A 21,498-nucleotide genomic window follows, 5' to 3' on the forward strand; every position below is an offset into this window, starting at 1 on the left:
CGGACTACGACGCGTAGTAGAACGAGTTTAACAAGGTACGCTCTTGTATCGAAGGGACTATCTATACCACGTTACGTAGCCTCCTCGTCTAGCTATAGGATAATACCGTAAATAACCCACGGGCTTAGATTACCCTCCTATACGCGTATATAGGACTAACCCCTATAAACCTCTATAAGGAAGCCTTAGTCCTGTATCGACGATATACTACGCCTATAAAGGCTATACTTAAGGATATAGACGGCTAGGTTATAAGCTAGAAAATAGCGATAATAGACTATAAATATATAGGCGTTTTAGAGCTATTAAGCCTGGACTATTAGGTAGAAGACGCGTTAAAAGCTATGAGACCTATTACCCAGGAATAGAGTAATAACTACCTCGTAAATAACTACGATAAGATTACGGAAAACGAGCTAACGATTAACGACATCGTAAAGCCTTTAGGGGCGGTTCTTAGTAATATAAAGAGCCTATAATCCTCCGCTATAAAGCCTAGAGTCGGGAGAGGCACCTTTAATACCCTCGGGAACCTCCCCGATAGTAAGGATACCACTAATAATAAAGATAATAAGAAGCGTCCTTATAGTAACACGTCCGTAAAGGCTATCCCTCCCGTAATAAGGAGGCCTTACGAGATATATAAAAACCCCTATACTACCGCCGTCTATTAATATATAAGGCCGGATATACGCCCTTATACCTAGCGCGGCGGCGAAGATATTACGAAGGTTATAGAAAAGAAGATACGTAACTATAGTTTTAAAAGCCGCGTGGATACCGCGACACAGAAAAGGCGGGAAGTAGTAGGGGCTATTACCGCTAATAAGATAAAGGAAGTCTAGGACAATCAACTCTATAATACTACGCCTACGACTATAATAGTTTATAAAGACCTATCCGTTATAGCGATAGGACTAGGAGCCCACTTAACCTAGGGGGTAGCGTGTTGTTATACGATAATACTATTAAGATTATAATAAGAATAGAGGGTATCCCTTTCTATTAACTAAGCCAGAGCGCTATTATACTACCCACGGATACTTTATTATCTTTTTACGTAGGTACTTATAAGGCTTCTATCGTCGGATACGGAGATATTAAGCTATATATATAATCTCTATTAGGCACGAAGAGGCTATTACGCCTCCGTGATATTATATACTATAAGGAATTCGTTACTAATATCGTCTCGGAACGCTAGCTACGCCTATAAGGCTACCGCTAGGATACCGTAAATAATACTATTATTAACTCCGCCGATGACCGGCCTATCTATAAGCTACTAGATATCCACGGCTAGTATATAATTGAGCGCGCGGAAGCCACGGCCGCTACCGCGTTCGCGGTCTCGGTAAGGCACCCCCGCGATAACCCGTATAAAAGATCACGATAACCGCGGTAACCGTAAAAGACCACGGTATAACGGTGGCACGAATACCTCAGCCACTACGGTACCGATACTCTTATAAAGATCGTCGACGCTACTTAGGGGGTAAAGATAAAAGGACCTCGTATAACGTACTATAACGCGTATAGGTAATTATAAGTGCCTACATAGATCCGGCAGATACTATCCCTTTACCCGTTAAAGCCCGGAGAGACCCTAGCTATTAATATTTATAATCTAGAAGAGGCGGAATCATTAGTAGGCGGCCTATATAAGTCTATTGTATTTATTATAGACGTGTATATAGGTTATACGTGGGATTACTACCTATAGAAGAGAGACTAAGGCTCTATTTTACACACGCTAAAAGACGTTTTTACCCTGCTTAAGACCTAATTCGACGCTAAGCCACGCGTCCTACGGGTCGATTCTAAGATATTTTAGCACCTAGAAGTCGTTACTTTCCTCGCTACTAAAGGGGTAAAAGGCTAGCCGTCGGCACTATATTTATAGAATTAAAACGGTGTTATAGAACGGATTAAAGGTATCATTAAAAGAAGGGCGAGGGCTATAAGGATTAGGGCTAATCTACCTATATCTATCTAGCCTAAGATCTTTAAGACTACTATATATCTATGTAATAGGACGCTACGATATATTAACGACTAGCGAACGCTAGGCCTACGCGGCCGTTAACTTAACCTTACGCACCTACGAGCTTACGGCTATAAAGCCTTTATAAAAACGCGCGATACCTAAGCTAAAAGGAACCGCCTATAAAGGCTAGAACCAAAGGCATAGATCGGTTATTATATCAGATACTAATCCTTGAATAGCTTCCGTATGTAGCTGCTATACCTAACGGATATTATCACCACGAGAGACGTGGTCTTTAACAAAGACGAGATATTTAACGGTAGGATTAAAACGCTATAAGGTATAGCTTCCGCCGAGGAAATCGGAGAACGCCTATAATCTATCCGTATCACCTAATCTAATAAGACCGCGAATAGGCTACTATTAAGGGGCATAGCCGTAGACGTATTAGATCTTAAGTCAGAAGACTCTAACGCTACCGCTATTACTACGGACAAAGGCGAGGCTATCGCTATTACTACAGATACCGATACTATTACGGATACTCCGGGGTTTACCGCTACGAGGTTCGAATCGTTTCCCATACCTCTAATATCCCCAGAAGGTCCTACGCGCGCGTTCCTTATAGCGTTAGCGGTAGTCAAGGGCGTCAAGGTAGAAGGAGATAAGAATAACTAATAGGCAGCTCTAGATACCCCTAAGGGGTGCCTATTAGCCGCACGCCTATTACCCGCGCGCCTATCTATTATAAGTATCTATAAGACCGAGAAGGTATAGAACGATAACCCCTAAAAGGCGTTCTTTAACACTAGAAGGACTTATAACCCTATACGCGCGAGGAAGTAAGCTATTAACGATAGTGATATTGGTACTATAGATTCTACTCCCTCTAATACCTCCTAGCCGCTATCGCACGTAATCCGCGAGGATCTCCCGCCTTTACTAAACCACTACCGCGATATACGCCTTTACCCGTTACGGGAGCGGTGGTTATAGGCCGAGGGGGAATACCTTAAAGGGCACCGATAAATAGGCTATTAGTAGGAGGTAGGCGGTGATTAGGCTAATAAGTAATAAGTCCTCGCCTATAAATAGGTATACACCTATAAATTTAATAAGGAGGGCACCCTCCTTAAGTATAAGGCACGCCTTATAGTATAAGGGGATTAATAAAAATAGTTAGAAACGGAAGATAACTACGCCGCTATATTAGCCTTACGGTCCTTTCGTATACTAATAGCGATCGCCGCACGATTTAATCTAGAAATAAGGCAGTTCGATACTATTAACGCGTTCGTTAACGCTAGCTTTAAAGAAGAACTATTTATAAAGATCCAGTAAGGCTACGAAGTACTATGTAAGGTCCTGCTACTACGGAAAGCCCTTTTCGGTTTAAGAGTATCGCTACTACTGTAGTAAGAGGAATTTAGCGGTACGCTATAAAGGATAGGCTTTATAACCGTCATTAATAATCCCTATATTATAATCCGCGACGGTTTAATACTATTCTTCTACGTTAACGATATCGGACTTATATACTATAAAGACCGTAAGACGGACGCCGACGACCTTAAGGCTGCCCTTAAGCGAAGCTATAGGTTTTTAGGAGGCGAAGAAATCCGTTAGTTCCTAGGAATTAAGGTCCTAAGGGATAAAGCTACCTATAGATTATAGCTGTTATAATCCTCCTATGTAGAGAAGATCGCGGTTAAATACTGTAAAGATATACTCTGCCGAAGACTATTAAAGGTCCTATTATTAACGATAGAACCGCTAATACTACGTGATAGCACGCGCGCGATGATTTCCGAGGTCCGTTAGTATCAGGGTATAATCGGTTTTATCCTATACGCCGTTATCGTGATAAGACCCGATATCGCGTTCGCCTATTCGAAACTTTCCTAATATAATATTAACCCCTCCTCTAACTACCTTAAGAGAGCTTAGTAAGTGCTATTATTCTTATACTATATAAGGTATTACTACCTGGAATTTGGTGGGGATAGACTCTTCCTGACCGTAAGCGACGCGTCCTTTAGGGATAATCTACACTGTAAGAGTTCGTAAGAATATACGATAAAGCTCTTCGGCGGTACCGTTAACTAGAAGGCGGGTAAATAACCCATAGTCACGACGTCGTTAATAGAATTGGAATTACTCGCTCTTATAAAGGCCGCTAAAGAGACGTTAATTATTAGCCGGATATTAAGGGATTTAGAGCTTCGGTTAGACTAATAGTAATTATATCTATACTACGATAATTAGCAGATTATTAACCTTATTAATAAGAAGGCATAACGCCTACGAATAAGGCTACGGCATGTCGATATTTATAATTAGTGGGTATATTAGTTAGTATAGTAGGGCCTCTTTAAGGTTATATACGTTAACACGAAGGAGATAATCGCGGACGGTTTAACGAAGGTATTACCAGAGGTAGGGATTAAAAGATTATAGTAATAGCTTAATTTAACTAATTAAAAGGATCGTATTAAGTAGTCTAAACGATTGTACGAAGAGATTAAACCCGCTAAAGCCACGGCCGTAGCGACTATAAAGGCCCCTAAAGGCGTTGTAGATCCGATAGATATAGATTCGATTAATTAGATCCGGCTAATTAGGATTAAGAAACTAATTAAGATAGAATTAAATTAAATGGTTAAATAGGGCGGATTTAGATCCCTTTTACGAGGGCATTTTCCCCTAGCGGTTGATTTTTCAATGGAAAAGTTAAGAGCGTTTAGTTTAAACCGAAGCCTCTAATTAGTTAGTTAACCTAGGAAGACCCACCTTAACTAAGAGGGTGTATCGTATAGGCACACGGACTATAACGTGGTCTATAGAGGATCTAGGGGGGATCCACGCTATAACTAAGGGCTTCGAATATCAGCGACCTCGGGTATTAGGATATAATAGGGGCGGATACCTGAAAAGACTGGATAGAATGTAAATGACTTAGTACCTATAACAGAGTCTTTACCACCTACATTAGGGTATAAGAGACTCTCCTAGATATATATAACTTAAGATAATATACAAACACGAGATTTCTGCTCTAATAGGTTAATTATCCAAGTGATATTTGACGTGCGATAGGAATGTGTTGTTTGGAGATTTTAGTCGAGCTTTTCCGGGCTTATAACCTTTTAAAGATTTTTCAAGATAGCGGATAAGCGGAAGGGATAAAAGTCACGAAAAGCTGTGGAAAAATAGGAAGGTAATAATAGGATTATAAGGTAGGATTTCTGCGCGCGTATGAATTAAGAAAAAACCGATTAAGAAGAAGAATAAAGAAAGGGAGAACCGAACCGAGGGAACGGGTTAATATCCTTTATTCTTTATAAAAGAATCGATATCGTAATACTATCGTAATTATTTGTCTGACTCGTACTAGATCCTTAATTTGACTCGTATTAGATAAACTAACTCGAAAGAGAACGGTCTAGGCTTGCGGGCAAGATATCCTTTATTCGAGTACGAAGGATATACTCGAAGGATATTATTAGTAATAATGATAATATCAACAAGAACTAAGGGGTAGTAATACTATCGAAATCTATACTAATACCTCCTTTATCGATATTATCCTTAATCGTAACAGTAGTTAAGTATTCGTAATACGATTATTTAGAGGAACTATCGCGTAGCGCGCTAATAAGTAAGATACGGTTAAAATATTAATAACCGAAGTAGAGCAATTAGTATTAGTATAAGGTATAAGGAGGGTATCTTTATATAGCGGCTATTATTTAGTATAGGAGTAGAACTTAATAATCGGGAATTAAGGATCGCATACGATAATAACTAAAAGAGTTAGTTAGTTAATTAAGAAATTAGTATATTAATACTATGTCTTCGATATATAGATATCTATACCTAGTAGTTATATTAAGTAAAGCAATAAGGGTAAATACCGATAACGTATATTACGAGCGTAGAAATGGTCGCAGATGGCCTAATAAAGGCGTTATACGGTGAGAAGTTAGAGATATTTAGGGCCTAGGTAGGCGTGGTGAGTATACTAGAACGGTTATACTAAAATACGCTAGAGGAAGTCCGGGTAGAACATTTAGAAGACTTAAAGAATACATTTAAGAGCGGCTATAGCGAAGAGATTATATAGCTATTATATCTGCCGGTTACGAATAGCTTTAGTCGCCTAACTAATATTTAGCGCAATTAGGGAGTATATCGAATAGACTATAGTTTTTACGGTTATGTAATAGACCGGATTTAACCGAGATTATAATCTCGGCCACTCCGGGTAAACACCTGCAGAATTTGCACGATATAGATTACGGTAGTAGCGGTTTCCTAACGGTCCTTATATAGCTATAATTATACATAATTGCCTTATTTAATTTTAACCTATTTTATAACGTTTTTAACTACACTTTATCAGATAACAGTTACTCTATATCGGACACACCGTAAGATTGACAGTTACGTAATGGGCACCGATTTGACCGAAGGATTATACGCTTAGTAATCGGGGTAGACACCTGCAGAATCTTCACTATAGAAACTACGGTAGCAGGAGTTTCCTAACGGTCGGGGATTTTGGATAGTTATATATATATATATATCTGTAGACTTATAAGCTTTAATTGAATTAACTGGATTAACTGCCCTATTACTATTCTACGTGATTATTTACGGTTACGCTGTATCTAATACTTAAGAGTCTTATATACTATCGACGATTTATCCCTTTTACTTATCGAACTACCGATTAAGAGCCGTCTAAGCCGAGCCGGTGTAGCGAACCTTTTATCGAATCTCTTATAGCATAAAGAAGCTAACCAACTATTAAGATCACCGTTCTGTAAGATCTCCGAGGTTAATACTATATAGAATTATACCTAAAGCTATTAGACCTTGTAGAAACGAAGTAACGACGCGACAGCTATAGCCTATAGCGTTCGGAATAAATTTACCAATCTTAAAGATAATCCCCTTTCTATAAACCGGCCTTAGAGCCGTTACCCTTATTCTAACTACGATACCGCCCGCCGGACTAAATCTAATAACTGCCGGAACGGCCGCGTATAACGTTAACAATACTACCCTTATTCTAACTAATATACCCTTAAATACTTTAACCGTTTACCTGCCTCCGTAATAGATCTAACGGACTACTGGAACGGCCGTAATACCCTTAGTTAATTTAATAACCGCGCCGTCTACCGCGCTAGATCTAATAATTACCGGAACGGCCGCGTATACTCTTAACTACGTCAACGGTTTACCTGCTTCTTATATTAGATCTAACCACTACCGGAATAAGGATACCTTCGTGGTAGATCTAACTGTTATCAGAAAGGCTACCTAATAAGGATACCTCGGATACCTCCGTGGTAGACCTAATAGTTACTAAAACGGCTACCTATAATATTCAATAATAACCGAAAGCTATTATACGTGTACCGAAGATAAGTTATAACCTTAGAAGAAGACTAGTATATATTTCCTGAATAGCCTACTCTAGAGTAGGCTTAAGGAATCCCCTTAAGTCCGTAGGTCGAACGAGTACTTATCTAGACCCGAAACTACTAACTGTAAGACTGCTTAGGAGGAGCCTTTATAAGAACTATTTTAATAACTATTATAATAAGTATTATAACTAAGGTATATCTATAGTAAGAGCTACCGCCTACCCTGCCTTTAGAGGCCGGTATATAATAACTACGTAATCGCCGGTAGTATAGTATTACTAATCCAAATACCCACTACGAGTAGAGGGATTTAGCCTGTAAGCTAAGTTATTTCTATAATTAAACCGTTATATAACTACGTTCTTTTAATAATACTAACTATCATAGCTACCGTCGTAGCATAGTTAGATATCCTCTTAACGGTATATACGGCTCCTGCCTACGCGGTGAATTATACTGATTTTTCCGAATTCTATAATTATATTTAAAGATATTAGATATTTACGGCGTTTTACAGGAGTTCCTATAGTGGTTTAAGCGGTAGCTCGTACCGTAATAAATATACTCGAGAGAGTGATATTAAACTAATATAATCCTGCGAAAAGATAGGCGTTATTAAAGGGCTTTAATATCCGACTAAAATACTCTACGCTAAAGATTCCTATTTAAGAATAAGTATCGTGGTAAGGCTTATAGCCCTAATATAGCTATACTCTTGTTTTCTCTAAACTTATCCCTTCCCCGGGTTCCCCCGAGGTTATAGTCTATTATTCTGGATATAACTTACCTTTACGGGGGCTGGTTTCCCCCGGATCTCTTTCCTTAGGGTCGCCGAGGTTACTTCTACAATACCCTTCTATAAGGGGTGGAGGAGGCTATCTTAAGTCTAGATAGATAAGATTTACGACACGAACTATATAATTTAGCTAGCGTAGCGCTTAATTAACGTTTATAGCTACCTATTCTATGACTTCCCCCTTTACTAGAAAAAAGCCCCGTTATCGATTATAGCGCTAATAGTAGCCGTAATCTTAGAAAATCGTGAATCCCCTATAGCTACAGGGTTCTTTATAGATAAAGGAATATAATACCACGATACCCCTATAGTTACGGCTATAGGGCTCTTATAAATAAAGGAGTGCGACAAATTCGGTAAAGAGATAGCTAGTAAAGAAACTAGAAAACATAGCTAGTAAATATAAGATAGTGCTATAATGTCCCTGTAGTTATAGCTATAGGACTTTTATGAATACAGGAACGTGCCCTTACTAGTTAAGAAAAAGACTAGATATCGGCGTTTAACACCGGCCGGAAGCTCTTCGTAATCCGGCTACCTAGTACCCGGTACCCGGTTCCCGGAAATAGATAGAAGACCGCTTAATATAACTACCCCCGGAACTACTAGAAGATGGGGCCGTGGAAAACTGTGCCCGTAAATATCGTAAAAAAATACTAAGTACCCGAGTCTAGAAAGAAATAATATATAAGGCTAATAAGTATATATTTCTATATAATTATAGGATATAGTTTATGTGATAAGGGGGCTAATAGTATTAGATTCCGGCTTCGTAGAGTTAAGATCTTCCTATACGCTATTAAAGCACGGGGGTAACGATAACTAAGATCTTCCTAACCGCCTTATATACTACCTCGTATACCGCCTTATATACCGCCGTCTATACTATCTTATATACCGCCTTATATACCGAAGACACGGTCAAGATCTTCTATCCGGCTTTTAATATACAGTACCTCCGTAAATACTATATCGAGTACTATATCGAGTATCCTTATAACGGTTAATAACCTAATAGATAGGAGAGACGACTATAGTAAAAGGAAGCTAGTAAAAGTCCTAACGGAATATTTAACAGGCTAGCGATTAACGCTATATTAGACTAATAGAGTATTAGATTAATGCTATTATAGTAACGGACGGATTAACGGACGAGAAGTTCGCGATATTTAAAGCCTAGGTAGGCATAATAGATATAAGGGACCCATTATAGCTAAAGTAGCTAGTAGAAGTCCTGATAGAGTATCCAATAGATTAAGGATTAACGTTAGGATGATTAACGTCGTGATAGATTAACGTAGCGATAGATTTAACGATAATTACGAAGTATTAGATTAACGCCGTGATAATGGATATTATAATAGAGTAATAGATTAACGCCGTAATAATTAACGGAGCGTTAGATTAACGTTATAATAGAGTATTAGATTAACGCCGTGATAATCGACGACCTAATAGATAGGAGGGACCGGTTGTAGTAAAAGAAGCTAGTAGAAGTCCTGACGGAATATTCTACGGAATATTTAACGGGCGCGATAATTAACGCCGCGATGTATTTAACGAAGACGCTTTTAACAGGCGAGAAGTTTACGATATTTGGAGCCTAGTTGGAAGTGGTGTATATACGGGAACGCTTATAGTAACGGAAGCTAGAGGAGGTCCTAACGGAGTATTTTAGAACGCCGAAGGTTAAAATTAAAGGAAGCTACGGAATAGTTAAATCGTTAGCCTGCTATAAATAGGGTTAATAACCTAACTACTATTATAGCTATTAATGGCGTGTGTCGGATAGGCTATAAGATTAACGGTTATATAACGGGCACGGATTTAACTAAAGAATTATACCCTTAGTAATCGAGGTGGATACCTGCAGAATCTTTACTATAGAAATTACGGTGGTAGGAGTTCCCTAACGGTCCGGGATTTTAGATAGTTACACACACATATATCTGCAGATTTACAAGCCTTAATTAAATCAACGGATCAACTGCCCTATTACTGTTCTACCTTATTCTTTACGGTTACGCTGTATCTGACACTCCACACGTCTAACATACTATAGTTTGTCACACCTCGATAAGGTGGCTGTGGGCATCTGACATCGACTCAACTACCGCCTTGACATCCTGACACCTTTCATTGCGGTGCCGCAGTCGTACCTGACAGAGGTATCGGACGAGAACTCCGAGACGTCAGCTTTCCAAGGTACCGCATGGAAATATCCTAACCACCCGGATAAGTCCTCTCTTTCCACAGCAACATCCGCATGCCGTTGCCCAACATGTGGCGCGACCGCACCAACCTTTATTTATCCTACCGGCAATCGTACGCCGACCATCCAGTAAAACGGGCCAAGTACACGGACTCTCAGGCGCGAGGCGCTTCATCTGCAGATAGCTACGGGCTGGCCTCCTCGGATACGCCTGAGGATACTCGAGCACTACTCTCCGCGGGTGCCTTTGACCGTGAGGGCGATGCTGTGATCGAGATGGATGTGATCCCACCACGTTGGGCTGATGTGTCCGACGAGATCACGGAACTGCTGGCTGATATTGCGCGCCGCAGCCAGGTGCTAGAGCGACTTCATCAGACACACGTGCTTCCAGGATTCAATGACGATGCGACAAAGAAGAACGAGGAACGAGAAATCGAGGGCTTGACACATCAGATCACAAAGGGGTTCCATGACTGCAATCGCTGCATACAGCGGTTGGAACGAATGATACAAGAAATGAAAGAAGCAGGCTCTCTAAGCAGAGCAGATGCGACCATGGCAAAGAACATGCAAATCTCCCTAGCTTCAAGAGTGCAAGACGCAAGTGCTTCTTTTAGAAGAAAACAGAGCACATATTTGAAGAGTAAGATCGGGTCCTGTTTCTGGGCGCTTAAGGCCAGTAGGTTGCTGACAGTACGCGTAGAATTGCGCGATATGGGAGGGTTTACCTCAATCAGCTCCCCAGGCGATCGGATGTCCGCTCTCCACTTGAGCTCAGGCGCTTACAGTGACCCAAACATGCTTGAATCGGATGAGGATCGATCCTTGTCGCAATCGACGCTGCAGTCCACTCGAAAATACCAGCATCACTCCAATGACACCATCATAACACAACGAGAACGCGAGATTGAAGAGATAGCCCGAGGGATCATCGAGCTCGCTGACATTTTCCGCGATTTGCAGAGCATGGTTATTGATCAAGGCACTATGCTGGACAGGATAGACTACAACGTGGAGAACATGGCAAACGATGTTAAGGCTGCGGACAAAGAATTTGTCATCGCTGCCGGATATCAGAAAAGAACAACCAAGAGGAAGATTATCCTGCTACTTCTCATTCTTATAGTAGGGTTGTTCATCCTCCTGATGATAAAACCGAAGGAAAACAGAGGAGCACCTGCCAATGGCAATAATAATGGCAAGGAGCAGGCCTGACTCCTACAGTAACACCTTGCCATGACGGCACCTCACACTTGTAGAACTAATGATTGATCTGTGAACTTCCTTCCAATGCTTCGTTTTTGAGAGAAATGCCTGTCCCGAAACTACCTATGAAGCGCGTGGGAGGAAGTTATCTTCAGCCAGCTTTATTATTTGACAAACATATTCAGAGACGATGTAGGTGATTCTATGGAGCAGATGATCCGAAGGAAATATCGTCAGGTTTCTTTAACCATCAAGTCTCGCAACTCCATGGCACTTGGAAGAAGCCAATCACCAAAGGTGAAGTTGAAGAGCATGGCCATCTGATTGAGGTCCAAATCATCTCGGCCGTCTCTAGGTGTTCCCTTGGCGGATAGGGAGTACCGGGCTATACACCGAACTACCTCCTTGCGGATGATGGGCCTGTCTAGAGGAATGCCACGACTCCCTAGCTCTTTGAGGAACCTTACTCCACGCGCAACGTGGAAGTCGGAAGGCCGAAGACCTGTTCTTGTGGTGGCGAGACGATGGAGAGAGTAAGGCGAAGTAAGCCCCTTCCGAAAACCCCACCGGACCATGGAAGCCTGGAGCCGGTGGTCCAGAAAAATTCGCCGGATAGGATGCCAGTCACTGGTGATGGGTAGGTCTGGAGGGATGCCAACACGAGCTTCCTCAAAGGTAAACTCGTGTGGACAATCAGACACGTGAACGGATATCCTCCCTGGGTAGCGAAGGATGCGGTTCTGGCAATCGTCGACGAGGTACATAGCTAGATGTTCCAGTTCATCCAGGCGGCCAAACTTGCCCAAGTTGAACAGGACCTTCTGCCAAAACCGAGAAGGTAGGTAGCCAGGAAGCAACGCCACCCTCTTTGCAAGAGCGATCAAGTCAGAGACCTGCTGCCCATGATCGGGAGTGGCAGAGAAATCAACAGACTCCAACGACCGCATAAGCTGTTGATGTATGCTGTGTAGCGTTTGTGGATGGATGTTGAGGCCCATCGCCCTCATGTCATCCAAGAGTCCGATGGCTTGGCGACACTGTCCACGGGATAGATGCTGGCATAAAAGATCGTTCGAGGTGGTCTCTATTGAATCCTGAGCGGCCGCAGGCTGTACGGCGAGGAGAAGCCGACTCGTGTGTCGTGAGTTTGTTGAACCACCGCCACCACGTAAAATCATGCCCTGAGTACTGAGGTCGTCGAAGACGTCTGGATGAATATCGCTTCGCAGCAACTGCGTTAGGAGTTCGCTATTCCCAGAGCGTGCGAAGTATCGAACAGCCCTGGCGTACGTTGAGTGTCCAATATCAATGCCCAAGTTTCGAAGCTGCTCCAATCGTGATGTGACAGCGGCTGGAGTTGCTTCGCGAATAGCAATGGATTGTAAGGATAAAGGTCCGATGTTCCGTACACCAAGCCCGCGTAGTGCATGGACTGCAATATCGAGGGGTATCCAAGAACTCGCGAACCATCTTGCACCAAGAACATCGTTGAGTCGTCTGCCTGCGTCATGTCCGGGCTTACCCTGGGTGACGGAGAGAGTTTCCCAAATGTTTGGACTATCGGCGCGATCGGGCAGTGCGGGAAAGGAGAGCCCTATGACAGCCTTCTCCTCCGAAGTGAGCGCCTTGTTTGGGAAGTAGCAAGCCAAAAACCGCAAGAAGGGCTGAGCCGTTGGTAGAGGCTTGGGAACGTCGCGGTGTCGAAGTAGTAGCTTGCGCCAGTCATAGCACAAGTTCAATTTCCCGCGCTCGAAAAGATACGGGATAAGTCTGTCGTACAGACCACGGTGCAAACTAGCCGTGTACATCGACATCAGTGTGTTTTGCAACCTGACTTCGGAGTTAACTATGAATTCTCGGAGGAGAGAGCCAAAGGAATCGATGCCTGGGTCAAAGTCGGGCATCAGCCGCAAATGCCAGTAGAAAGCCCCATGATATTTGCCACTACGAAGGCAATGAGCTACTACCCGGTAGTACAGGTCTGGCAATTGGATGGAGTGGGCGTCCAGGAGCCACAGGGCATAGTCATATATAGGCTCCAGAGACGCGTCGCGGGTGAGAAGAGTGTCGAGAACAGTCTTCCAAATATGCACCGCTTCCGGACTTTTCAAGGAGGATATGCCATGGTGCCTCTTCGCCATAATCCAAAGCTCAGGGACGCCATCTTCTTCGTAGATTCGTAGGGCCGCATATAGGCGGGCTACCCACGACGGTAAATCTTCTCGGGGTGCTAGCTTGTTTAACAGACCTGGCCCGATTGATGAGCCGAATCCAGAAGTTTCGCAAGCTTTGGCAAATCTTGGGAGATATATGGGGTTCCGAGTCGTGCCTGCCCCCCGACTATCAGGGGCAGCTATCGAAAATCGGTTCGGGTCTGGCGGATTCAAGGACACCGAGTCTTGAATTTGTGTATCGGTCTCGGGGGGCTGGTTTGAGGTGGAGGTGGGCAAGCCCGCCCATTCAACATCAGCGCAGGGTGATTCTCGGATATAATTCAACTTCCTGACAGCAGAGGGAATCGAGTTGGCTGTTGGAGGAGGTGTCGGGAGACTGTGAAGAGGTTGCGAGCGGCCAAAGCTTGCCCTGTTCAATCTCCCAAAGCATTGCAACACCAATGGCATTGCCCTACGACTCAGAGAGATGGGGAAAACAATAAACGTCTCGATACACCGAACATAACTGTCGAATGCTATGCAGGGTGTAGACAAGTAGCTGGCGTTCCCCAGATACCAAAGTCCATGATTCCAGACAAGGGCTGTGGAAAGTATGTAAATAACTTAGGGCCTATCTCAGGCGCCAGTACAGATGACTATTTTGCCAGTAAAACGGTGGGGCCCGCCAAGCATGGTAAACAACCCAAGTACCAACCTATTTTGTATGTATACTTAAGTACCCAAACACATAGATACAGTCTCTTTTCAATTAATCTACTAGTTTCTTATACACCGCCTCGTTAATTAAAGCATAACACTATAACCACGATATACGTAACCCACGATATAATTACTAAAGAATAATAGCGACCTTACGGCTCCGGCGTACCCTCTAAGGTTTATGCCTTATATAAGCACGACTTCGAAGCTCTTATTGCCCACGCCTACTCGAACGTGAAAAGAGAGACTATACTATATGTTTAGGTACTTAAGTGTATATATAAAATAGGTTAGTACTTAGGTAGCTTATCATGCTTAGCGGGCCCCACCGTTTTACTGGTAAAATAGTATTCCTTACTGGCGCCTGAGATAGGCACATACTTTATTCGCACCCAGGCCACAGCTGTTTGCGCCTGGTCGTAGTTGGTTTTCGGCCCCGCCGGGGATTCCGCTCTGGTCGGACAAGGTCGGACAACGGAAATCCATTTGTACGAATACGACTCGGACAGACTCTTGAGTGGATTTTCCCAACAAAAATACAAAATCACATGTGATGAAGCTGAGAATACGACTAGACGAGGTGACAGCTATGTGATCGGAATGGGAAGGCGCAAGACGATCGGAACGTGTTTGGAATCCCAAGTCTGTGATACTGCAGCTTTTATCAACTTCACTTTCGCATATTCAGACGCAAATCCTCATAGTCAACACCAGTTATCAAGACGTGGGTGTATAAAGGGAAATGCCATCCTCCACAACCGCAAGCGATGGTCTTAGTCACCGCCGTGGCTCGACCACCACAACCCTCCTCCCAACCGGCGATGACATGGAACCCAAAGTTCTCGCAGTAAAAGAAGGCCACCACATCCGTTTATTAACCTGGGACAACCTGCCCGCATGGCAGCGCGACAACACCTTCATCCTGACGGGATACCGGCGAGCGTCCTCGTCGTATCGCGCCTCCCTCGCCAGCCTGACCTATCTGCACAACGAGACGGTTAATATCTGGTCGCACCTCCTCGGCGCGCTGTTCTTCCTCCTCGTCGGCGCGGCGGGGGCCTACGCCGCCGTCTTCCTCGAGCATGAGATCGCCCCGCGCTACGCCACAGCTTCGCTCGCCGATGTGCTGGTTTTCGCCTGCTTCTTCGCCGGCGCTGTCGCCTGTCTTGGCATGAGTGCTACTTACCATGCTCTCAGCAACCATTCCCGCGCCGTTGCGCGCTGGGGGAATAAGCTCGACTATGCCGGCATCGTGGTGCTTATTGTTGGGAGTTACGTTCCAGCTTTGTATTACGGGTTTTGGTGCCATCCGGAGTTGATGACTATGTATCAGTCTACTGTGCGTTCCTTTCCTTTCCTCGGGCCTCACACACACACACACACACACACACACACATTCTCTCTCTCTCTCTCTTCTCTTTCTTTTTTATTTATTCTGTCCTTTCCGTCTTCGCCTTTTTCTCCTTACCTTTTTCTCCTTACTAACACATGTTTGTCATAGATCACTCTCCTCGGTTTCGGCTGCGGAATGACCGCATGGCTAGAGCGTTTCCGCACACCACCCTGGCGACCTCTCCGCGCGGCCATGTTCGTCGGCCTCGGCCTCTCGGGCATCGTCCCTGTGTTGCACGGCTTGAAGTTGTACGGCCGCGAGGCGCTCGAGCGTCGCATGAGCCTCAGCTGGGTCGTCGGTCACGGGGCGCTGTACGTGACCGGCGCATTCATCTACGCCGTGCGTTGGCCCGAGAGGAGTTTCCCTCGGAGGTTCGACATTTGGGGCAGCTCGCACCAGATTTTCCACTTTTTCGTCGTTGCGGCGGCCGCCACCCACTTTGTGGGCATGGGCAAAGCGTTTGATTATCACCATGGAGGTATGGCTGCTGAGTGTTGAGACGTGAGACGGGCCGAAGGATAGGTCCTGGGTTTGTCCTTGAGTTGTACACAAAAGGGCACCAGCGCATCAATAGAAATCGACCAGTGATTTCTAACCAAACGATATATCATATTCCATAGGCATCAGTTGTTGTTGTTGTTGTTGTTGTTGTTGCTGTCCCATATTGCTAAGCCTGAGAATCCCGAGAATCCCGACTCCTGCGCCGCGCAATAAGCACGCTCGCCTCGCGTGGCCCGCTTTCGCCCCTGGGCCTTTCTTGACGCCCGGGTCGATGCCATCATCTCATCTCTACTGCGTGTCGCATCGCATGCTGTATTCCGTCTTCCGAAGACCTCTATTTCTTGCCGCTCTTCTTGATACCGCCGGAAGTAAGGGGGCCCTTCCCGGCAGCCTTGGCTGCAAGTTCCTTACGCGCTTTCTCCTCTGTAATAGGGCGACAGGGGATGTCAGTCTGCATTCGCAGTCCTTAAGGGTAACATGCTCGTAAAAAGGTCATTTTGCGTACCGGCTTTCTTCCTCTCGAGGAAGGCTTTGTCTTCCTCGTCGAGATCGCGGGCCTGCTTCTTCGGGGCCTTCAAAGGCTTGGCCTTGCCACCTATGAGCCGATTGTCAGTTGCGCGTTGCGGCCGTGGAATGAACATCAAAAACTACCTTCACGGTTTGCGCCACCCATGGTTGCTATTCTTTTGTAGTGAGACTATTGTTGGAATTCAGCGAGTCTTTTCGTAGGGAAGGGAGTAAGTAGTGTCGTGTCGCAAAGTTGAGGCCCCCAGTTCAAAAACTTGCCCCTCGCTGGACAAACGGGGGCAAGGCAAGGGTGCGGCTGTCAGATGCCACCATACACGTACCGGGGTGTGACTTGCGCTATTTTCCACACCGATAGAGTACTTCCGACCGATATATCTATATCGATTTCCCCTCCTTTTACCTTATAGTGAGATATTCCCGTAGAGTACCTTTTACTCTGCTCTAATTCTGCTTTAATATATACACATATCTTTTACGTATCTTATTTATATACTAATAGGTATAAGCCCGGCGTTCGAATAAAACGAAGCTATTCCGAGAGATTCTATAGCTTTAAGGCAGTTAAAATAGCCTTAAGTCTATAACGGGTAGTTTAGTATTATCGGCTATATCCGCCTGCTTTATTTTAACCGTTATTCCGTTATTGAATTACTATATTCTATCTCGTCCTATCTTATTTAATCGCTCCTTATTTAATCGGTTATTTATAGTCGGTTTTAATAGTATATTTCCCTATAGTCCTGGTTAGGTGGATAATAGCTTTAGTTATAGTAATGTCTATAATAGGCTATATAATTCTTATCTTATTAAAAGAATAGTGTTAGTGGATTAAGGCTATTATATAGATAGCCTATGCTAACTAGGTATCTAAGCATATTAATCAAGACCTCGAGGAATCTAAACGTCCTCGAAGACTTATATCCTCTAAACTTCTAGAGTTAACGGAAGATAAAGAGAAAGCCTAGAATCGTAAGTTTAAGCTATAGCAGGTAAAAGAGAATAAATATTATTAATAATAATATAGCCTAGCTACTCTTGACGATTATATCGCGAAGATAGTTAATCCTATCCTTAAAGATTAGCATATAGAGAAGAAGGAGGTTAAAGATATCCTGACCGCCTTAAAGGATTATCTTAAACGTACTAACGCTACCTAGAAGTCCTTAGTTAAGAAGAGATAGAAAGAGTATGTATAAAATATACGGCGGATACCCTATAAGCGCTAGCTTTAGGACTTTATAAAACTATACCGAGATTCGAAGATCTATAGCATTAGATCCTCTAATATTAAATAGAGTTACCTTAACACATTTTTCAGGGCTATTAGTACTATAGTTCTAGACTAGTTAGAGCCGTGTTTTATAGAGATTTTAAGGGAAGATAAGGATAAGTAACCTATTATCGAAGAGGTTATACATAAATATACGGTTTAGCTATACTATAGATACTCTTATAGACTTAATAAGAAGCCTATTACATTATCGTTTTATATAGCGATATTCCTAGGAAAGGATCAAGATAGTAGATAATAGCCTGCTAATTAAAGAGGTTAGTAGTAATAAGGAAAGATGGATTATTTAATACCACGAGAATAGATCTATGACTACGTTAAACGCTACTACTCTGCGTGGAGTAGCTACCCAAATATTAATCGGACATGCTACTAAAAGGGCTTTACGCTCTTAAAGGAGGTAATAGAATGCTACGACCGCGTTATTAAGCGCTAGAATACTTCCTAATAAAAGAGGTTCACAGAGTATATTAAAAAGGATATTAGTAAGGCGAAAAAGAAGGTAAAAGAGTCTAAGACTAAGTTATAAGACAAGGATTAGCCTAAGGAAGTACCTAATTTTATTAATAATAGGAATGACGATTCTGATAATAGCTCTTATAATATATATTTTACTTCTAATTCTATAGGTAAAGAGGTAGCGTTAAATGACTTTTTCATATCGCTATCGGTATTCTCGCTTCTATAGATTAAATAGGTGGTTAATAGCGACCTTTGTAGATAGTTCTTAATTGATTCAGGGTCCTTATAGTATATAACTAATTAACGCTACCTACTTAAGAACTTCTAGCCTACTACTACTATTGTTAGAATTTAGATAGGTAGTGGCACCTTTAATCTAATAAGAGGGTACGGCACGCTACGTCTTTAGGTTATAGATACTAAATGTTAGCTATATTCCCTTATACTAAACAACACAGCGTTTAGAAATAGATATTCTATAACGCTGCTAGCCATATACAGGCTATAGAAGGATTAAAAGGCTGTTTTTATGACCGGCAGGGATATCTTAGTAATAGACCAATAAACATACCTACCGTTAAATAATGTAAGCAGTTAATATACTCTTAAACTAATCGAGGGCACGCTATAACGATTATAGTAGCAGAGCTATTCAATAGCTTAAGGGAATTAAAGCCTATAAACGTGGCCGACGTCTGCTTATAGCACGAACGACTAGAGCACGCGAACCCCTAGGCGTTAGTATAGCCAAATAAAGGTTATACCGGCGGAGTAGTGTCCAGAAGTGGACTCTTAGTAGTTAACTACAAGCCTTATACTATTAGTAAGGTAAAAATAATAGTATCGCGACGACTACTCACCTATAGACTAATAAGGCCTTTTTAGAGGATTAACGTGAATCTATTTTTAATAGACCCTACTGGTAATGGTAACGATACTATTACCCTTTTCCACGATCCCTATATATAATTTATTTTACCAGAATAAGACTACGGTATAAAAACATACTATCTACGATAGCTAACTTCGAATTCTTCTTATAGAGATAGTATAAGCTACTTATTACTATAATCACACTCGATAGGGAGAGGGGGCTATAGAAGAAGCTAGATACTTAGGCTTTAGATCGTGGTATTCTACTAGAAAGATTAGCTCTATATATAGCCGCACAGAACGCTAATACCGAATAGTATAGGGCTATTATCTTCCGTATTGCGAGGGTACTAGCAGAGGTATTAGGCTTCTAGTAGAATTTATAGCCAGAGATTATTAAAGTAGCTATATACCTGTATAACCGGATTCCACGTAAGGATCTAGGTTAGTAAACCCCCGAGGGAGCATTAAACGCGTGGCTGTAAAAAGAGGGTATCGTTAGCTTTACGACCGACGGAATAACACCCTTAATTACTCACCTAAAGAGGTATAGTTATACGACGTACGCGTTAACTGCTAACTACCTACGAGATCGCCGTAAAAACAAGAAGCTTACGCCGAGAGCGTATATCAGTTATTTAATCGGCTATAAGAGCACTAATATTTTTCGGATTTTAGTTCCTTAATTAGGAGATAGAATCCTAAGAACAAGGAACATCGTTTCTAACGAGTTAGTTCTTTATAAAAATAGATGGAAGGAGCCTATACCTATACCTATAAAGCTCTTTAAAGAGCTTAATCTATCGTTAGAATAAGGTCAGATTCATAATCCTTTTAGCGTTATAACCAATATCGTTGATTTCGGTATACCTATAGTAACGGAGCAGAACTCCACGATAAAGGCTGTGTAAGAGGAAAGGTAACGTTAACAGCGTTAATAACAACCTTAATCGTTAAGATCTAGGGAGGTGGTGGCCGGTAGTGGTAGTAGTAAAGAATTAAAAACCACCACTAATGCAAAAACCATCGAAAACGCCTCTAAACACTAATAGGCTACTAACTAAGAGGTATCACGTAGAACGGTCAAGGCCATGGCAGGCATTACTATTATGCCTGCCTTTAATTCAGCCTCTTTAACTGCTATTTTACCCTCTTCTTTAGTAACGGCACTAATATTACCCCCGCCTTTAATAACCTCTTCTTTAAGGGTTACTTGTACGCTCTTTTCGCCACCTCCTAATAATTCTCTAACACCTATAGCTGCGGCAGTTAAACGTAACGATTAAGAGGAATCTAACGGTACTAACGGTTCTTCCTACATCTTATAGGAGGCTATAGGCGAGGCCACCGACAGTACTATCGAAATAGAATTAGTATTATCTAATTAATCCATTTTTAAAAAGGCCACTGCCTCTGCTCCTTAATCCACTAATCTATAAGGAGTAACCCTATCTTTAGTAGCTAAGTCTAATTCCACTACTACTACTGCTATTACGGCTTAACGGCTACCCTCTCGTTTGCCTACTTTAGCTTTAACGCCTGCCTCTATAGGGAGACCTACTCGTAACCGTCGACCTCCTTCTAGATACGACGATTACGTCTCCTACTATAATAATAACTTCGAGGTACCGAAAAAGCCGATATTATACCGCGAGATATCTAAGGAACCGTTAAATTAGTCTTAGATACTAAAAAGCCCCTATAAGCTGCAATGGCTTATAGCAGCCGTATAAGAGGTAGATACACTTAGGTTAATAGGCACCTTTAAAGCAGCTAAGCTGCTCTAAGATAGGAAACGTGCCTTAGACCTTAAATAGGTATTTAAGTATAACGTTAACTCGTCGGGATATATTAGTAAGTTTAAGGCTAGGTTATATATGCGAGGTAATTAATAGCCTTAAACCCATATTAATGCCTATGCCTCCACCCTCGGCGGAA

The 21,498-nt window shown here is 42.6% G+C and overlaps 4 protein-coding genes across 4 annotated transcripts; 2 read left to right on the plus strand and 2 right to left on the minus strand.

Moving 5' to 3' along the window:
* Positions 1-10,499: 10,499 nt before the first annotated feature.
* On the plus strand, positions 10,500-11,648 carry SODALDRAFT_285700 (SNARE complex subunit Tlg2; the record flags this gene model as incomplete). Its single annotated transcript, XM_028608497.1, has 2 exons — positions 10,500-11,076; positions 11,137-11,648. The coding sequence occupies 2 exons, from the start codon at positions 10,500-10,502 to the stop codon at positions 11,646-11,648; spliced, it is 1,089 nt and encodes a 362-aa protein (XP_028462592.1).
* SODALDRAFT_329471 (hypothetical protein) lies at positions 11,402-14,387 on the minus strand. The gene has a single exon (XM_028610954.1). It carries the CDS (start codon positions 14,258-14,260, stop codon positions 11,873-11,875), a length of 2,388 nt encoding a protein of 795 aa, XP_028462593.1. The 5' UTR covers positions 14,261-14,387; the 3' UTR covers positions 11,402-11,872.
* A 538-nt stretch (positions 14,388-14,925) lies between these two features.
* On the plus strand, positions 14,926-16,753 carry SODALDRAFT_329472 (HlyIII-domain-containing protein). The gene is made up of 2 exons (XM_028610955.1): positions 14,926-15,851; positions 16,014-16,753. Exons 1-2 carry the CDS (start codon positions 15,255-15,257, stop codon positions 16,401-16,403), a joined length of 987 nt encoding a protein of 328 aa, XP_028462594.1. The 5' UTR covers positions 14,926-15,254; the 3' UTR covers positions 16,404-16,753.
* Positions 16,754-16,845: 92 nt separating this feature from the next.
* SODALDRAFT_329474 (hypothetical protein) lies at positions 16,846-17,122 on the minus strand. The gene has a single exon (XM_028610956.1). The coding sequence runs from the start codon at positions 17,045-17,047 to the stop codon at positions 16,853-16,855; it is 195 nt and encodes a 64-aa protein (XP_028462595.1). The 5' UTR covers positions 17,048-17,122; the 3' UTR covers positions 16,846-16,852.
* Positions 17,123-21,498: the final 4,376 nt, after the last annotated feature.

This window comes from Sodiomyces alkalinus (assembly GCF_003711515.1).
Source record: "Sodiomyces alkalinus F11 unplaced genomic scaffold SODALscaffold_15, whole genome shotgun sequence".
Classification (NCBI taxonomy): domain Eukaryota; kingdom Fungi; phylum Ascomycota; class Sordariomycetes; order Glomerellales; family Plectosphaerellaceae; genus Sodiomyces; species Sodiomyces alkalinus.